Genomic DNA, 3652 nt, shown 5'->3' on the forward strand with positions numbered 1-3652 from the left:
CCGAAATATCAGAGGACAAACGAATTCATCGAGTTAAACGTCAATGTGGATGTTGTTCATGCTATGGTTCTGGAACATCTTCATGTCCATGTTCATCATCATGTTCATGTATTCCTGGTGCTAATAATTATGCAACCGGTTATAATGATATGGGATACGGTAGTAATGGTATAAATGTTAATGCTGGATATGGTAATTATGGTTATGATTATCTTTTTAATCAAGGATATCCATATACCTCTGTATGTATTATTTTCATTATTTTCTGTATAAAAGCAAAATAATGAAGGAAATTATAGCAAATATTAATGAAAAATCTGGTAATAATAAGATCCATCATGTTATTTATATCATACATTAATATTCGGTTCTTATAAAAGCAAATATTATTAATAATAATTGATTATTAGTTACAGTAGTGCTGTTACATATATCATTGATAATTTTTTAATTGAAAAATTTGAATTGTTATATTACGATGACAAATATGGTCACGAAATGATTGAATTAAAACGATGTTTGATAATTTTTAGATCAAATAATAATCAAAAACTGTACATATTTCTAAATTATTTAATATCTCATTAAAAAAAAAATAAAAGAGTTCATGTAAACTTCGAAAAAAAGTTATTATTAAATCTGCTTATTCCAGGTAGTTATTATTAATCCTGCTTATTCCAGGTAAATAAAGCTATTTATTCCAGAAAAAATAATTCCAGATATTTGGTAATATTTGGATAAAATAATGATAAAAAATTAATTTTATATTTTTAGTAATTAATTTGTTATTTTTAGTATGGCCAATACAATGCAAATGGTTATGGTATTAATTACAATATAGGAAATGGATGTGGCTTAAAAGGAACAGCATCATCAACAGCTTGTGGTATGAGCAATATATTTCCATACAATTTTGGTACTAGTTATGGTAATAATTTTGGTACCGGTGATACCGGATACGTTTATCCACAAATGACCGGTTGTTCAACAGCATTTAATACTCGTTGCTATTGTGGAACTGGTTATTCGCCATGTAATAATGGTGCATTATGTTGCAAGAATAGTCTGATATAAGGCGTTGAAATTAATTAATAAATGAAATGATTTCCAATTTCATTTATAGAATATTTCTTTGCGAAAAAATCCGCCCTTTTAATTAATTATTTTGTTTTACAAATTTCTAATTTTTTTGACGTTATATTTATAATGAAATCAAAGGTATTTTCTTTTTTTTTTTTTTGAATGAAATGAATTAATAAATACAATAAATGAAGTTTGATCAGTTAGTTGTTTGCAATTATTTTACCTACTTTCTATATCAATCACTCCATTTATTGTTTTTTTTTCTAAAATAGTTAAATAAAATTTAAAACAAAATAAAAAAAAAGTTAAATAAAAATTTCTAGATAATTTTTTAAAATTAATAATGAAATTATGCAAATTAAAAATCATACCGTATAAATGATTCTTTTTTTCTCTTCATATGTATGTGAAATATATTCAAAGCATATAATTTTTTTTTTTCAAAGCATATAAAATTAAACCAGAAATTGACAAAATTTAAAATTCAAAGGGAAATTTAAAGCTAAAAAGAGTCAGAAAGGTACTATGCTAATTTCCATTCAAATAAACACAGAAAAATGTCTATCAAACAAAATTATCACTTTATTTTACAGCAAAAAAAAACTGCGTAAGATAATTACCAAACTGGATACCAGTTTACCTGGATACTAGATGCCAATAATGATTCACGAAAAAATAGAGCACTGATAACACTGATATGATCATTTCTTTAGGCCCAAATTCGGTTACTGCAATGAAGAATAAGCTCTACAATTACATGTTTTTATTCAATTTTTTAAAACAAATAAATTAAATTTATCTCCTGAAATGAGTATCTCATTTATTCTATTTTTCGATATGCTTAATTCACTAATTAACAATAATATAATTACGAAATTGTTGATCACTTCTAAACATACAAATGTTTGAGCATATTATAATTGCAAAGTGTTACTGTAATTATGGCTTAAATTATTCTAAGAAATTAATTTTAATTCTGGAATAGCAACGTAATTTTCTAAATTGATCAAAATGTCTGATTGTTCCATAACAGTTTCGGAACTGGGAATACTTTTCAATTTGCATATCTTGCATGATAATTAATATTTGCCAATTAATAATTCTTTCATCCCACTTCATAGAAAAGGCTTTATGGTACTAATTGCCAACAGATCGATTGAATTGCTTTTTAAAGTCATACCTGATATATGAACACAGGTAGTCAGAGAATATTATCCGTTTTATTAAAGTAACAAAAATACCATATCTGTGATTCAATGAAGCTACCAATCAATAATAAAAGCAATCATTCCTCAGCATTGATCGGATTCCTATAATCGAATTTTCTGTAATCCAGCAATTGCATATATGCAACCTGATATCGCAACAACACTCTGTCTCAGTTGCCGATGGAAAAATAACCTACCTGAATAACCGGTAATGTCATATTGTGAAGAAAAAATAATGTCAACGAAAAGTTGTTGAAATTAGGGTTGGCACATTCAAAAACTAAGGGACTTTTTGTGATATTTGGAGACTTTCATTAAATTTTATAAATTTTTTTTCACAAAAATTGGAATTAAGCCGAATTAGTTTCAGGTGAACCAACCATAAAGGGTTTTCACAGCAATGCAATAACAGCGAAGACCAATTAACATTTTATCTCTGCTTGGCATTTTCTTAAAAAGGTTTTAATGAGACCAAAATGAAAACGAGGTGCGACATTTCTCTTCAGAAATGCTCTCTGGGTCAATGATAACAGTTTTCGTATTTCCCTTTCCAGCTTTCAATTGTTTTCTTCATCCATCTCTAATGTTTATCCTAACATTTATCAAAATTAAAGTTTTAAAATCATCAAAATTTTTATCTTTATTAGGTAATTTATTTCAGTTTTAACGGTTTTGAAACTTCAAATTTTTCATCTTTACTAGGTAATTGATTTGAATTTAGCACATTTAATACAATTTAATTTAGCACATATTCATTTTTGACTTTGAAAATACTCAACTTCGAATATTTTATTTCAGATATTTCCACAATTTTGATCTTTGATTTGTCCCATTTACCCCTTACCTCCTCGAATAACGTTTATCATTTATCATTCTTTGGTAAAATGATAAGTGCAACATTCAGGTTTTTTCAACGAAAGTTCAATTATGATTTTCACACGAAATACATTATTCATTTGATTTCTCGTCGGTCATTTTGCATTTAAACTTTCATTTATAAGTTTAAAATTAGCATGCTAGCAATTAGAATGAATTTTCCCCTTTCAAAAACTAGTCTTTAGCAAAACTAAATTCTTTCATCCTTTTCCGAACAAGGATACGATTTCTCATCGGTATGAATCTTCATATGTCTATGCAGATTCCTTGACGTGGTGAAATTTGCTGTGCATTTCGGACAAGAAAACGGCTTCCTACCGGCATGAATCGCCATATGTCCATTCAGATACTCTGCCCGGGTGAAATTCATTGTGTATTCCGGACAACGGCCTCTTACAGCTATGAATTATCATATGTCCATCCAGATTGTCTGACCGGGTGAAATTTGCCGTGCATTCCGAGCAAAAGAACGGCTTCTTACCGGT

General features: G+C 28.0%; 2 protein-coding genes across 2 annotated transcripts in view; one reads left to right on the forward strand and one right to left on the reverse strand.

Annotated features, from left to right (window-relative positions):
* Positions 1-1074, forward strand: part of LOAG_18087 (PPE family protein) — a gene marked incomplete at both ends in the record, with an annotated part of 1754 nt that extends 680 nt beyond the window's left edge. The window contains 2 exons of the mRNA XM_020450757.1: positions 15-242; positions 796-1074. Coding sequence (XP_020305529.1) covers positions 15-242; positions 796-1074 — 507 coding nt within the window. The remainder of the gene's footprint in view (positions 1-14; positions 243-795) is intronic.
* Positions 1075-3357: 2283 nt separating this feature from the next.
* On the reverse strand, positions 3358-3537 carry LOAG_13582 (hypothetical protein; the record flags this gene model as incomplete). Its single annotated transcript, XM_003149086.1, has 1 exon — positions 3358-3537. The coding sequence occupies one exon, from the start codon at positions 3535-3537 to the stop codon at positions 3358-3360; it is 180 nt and encodes a 59-aa protein (XP_003149134.1).
* Positions 3538-3652: the final 115 nt, after the last annotated feature.

This window comes from Loa loa (genome assembly GCF_000183805.2).
Source record: "Loa loa unplaced genomic scaffold supercont3.191, whole genome shotgun sequence".
NCBI lineage: Eukaryota > Metazoa > Nematoda > Chromadorea > Rhabditida > Onchocercidae > Loa > Loa loa.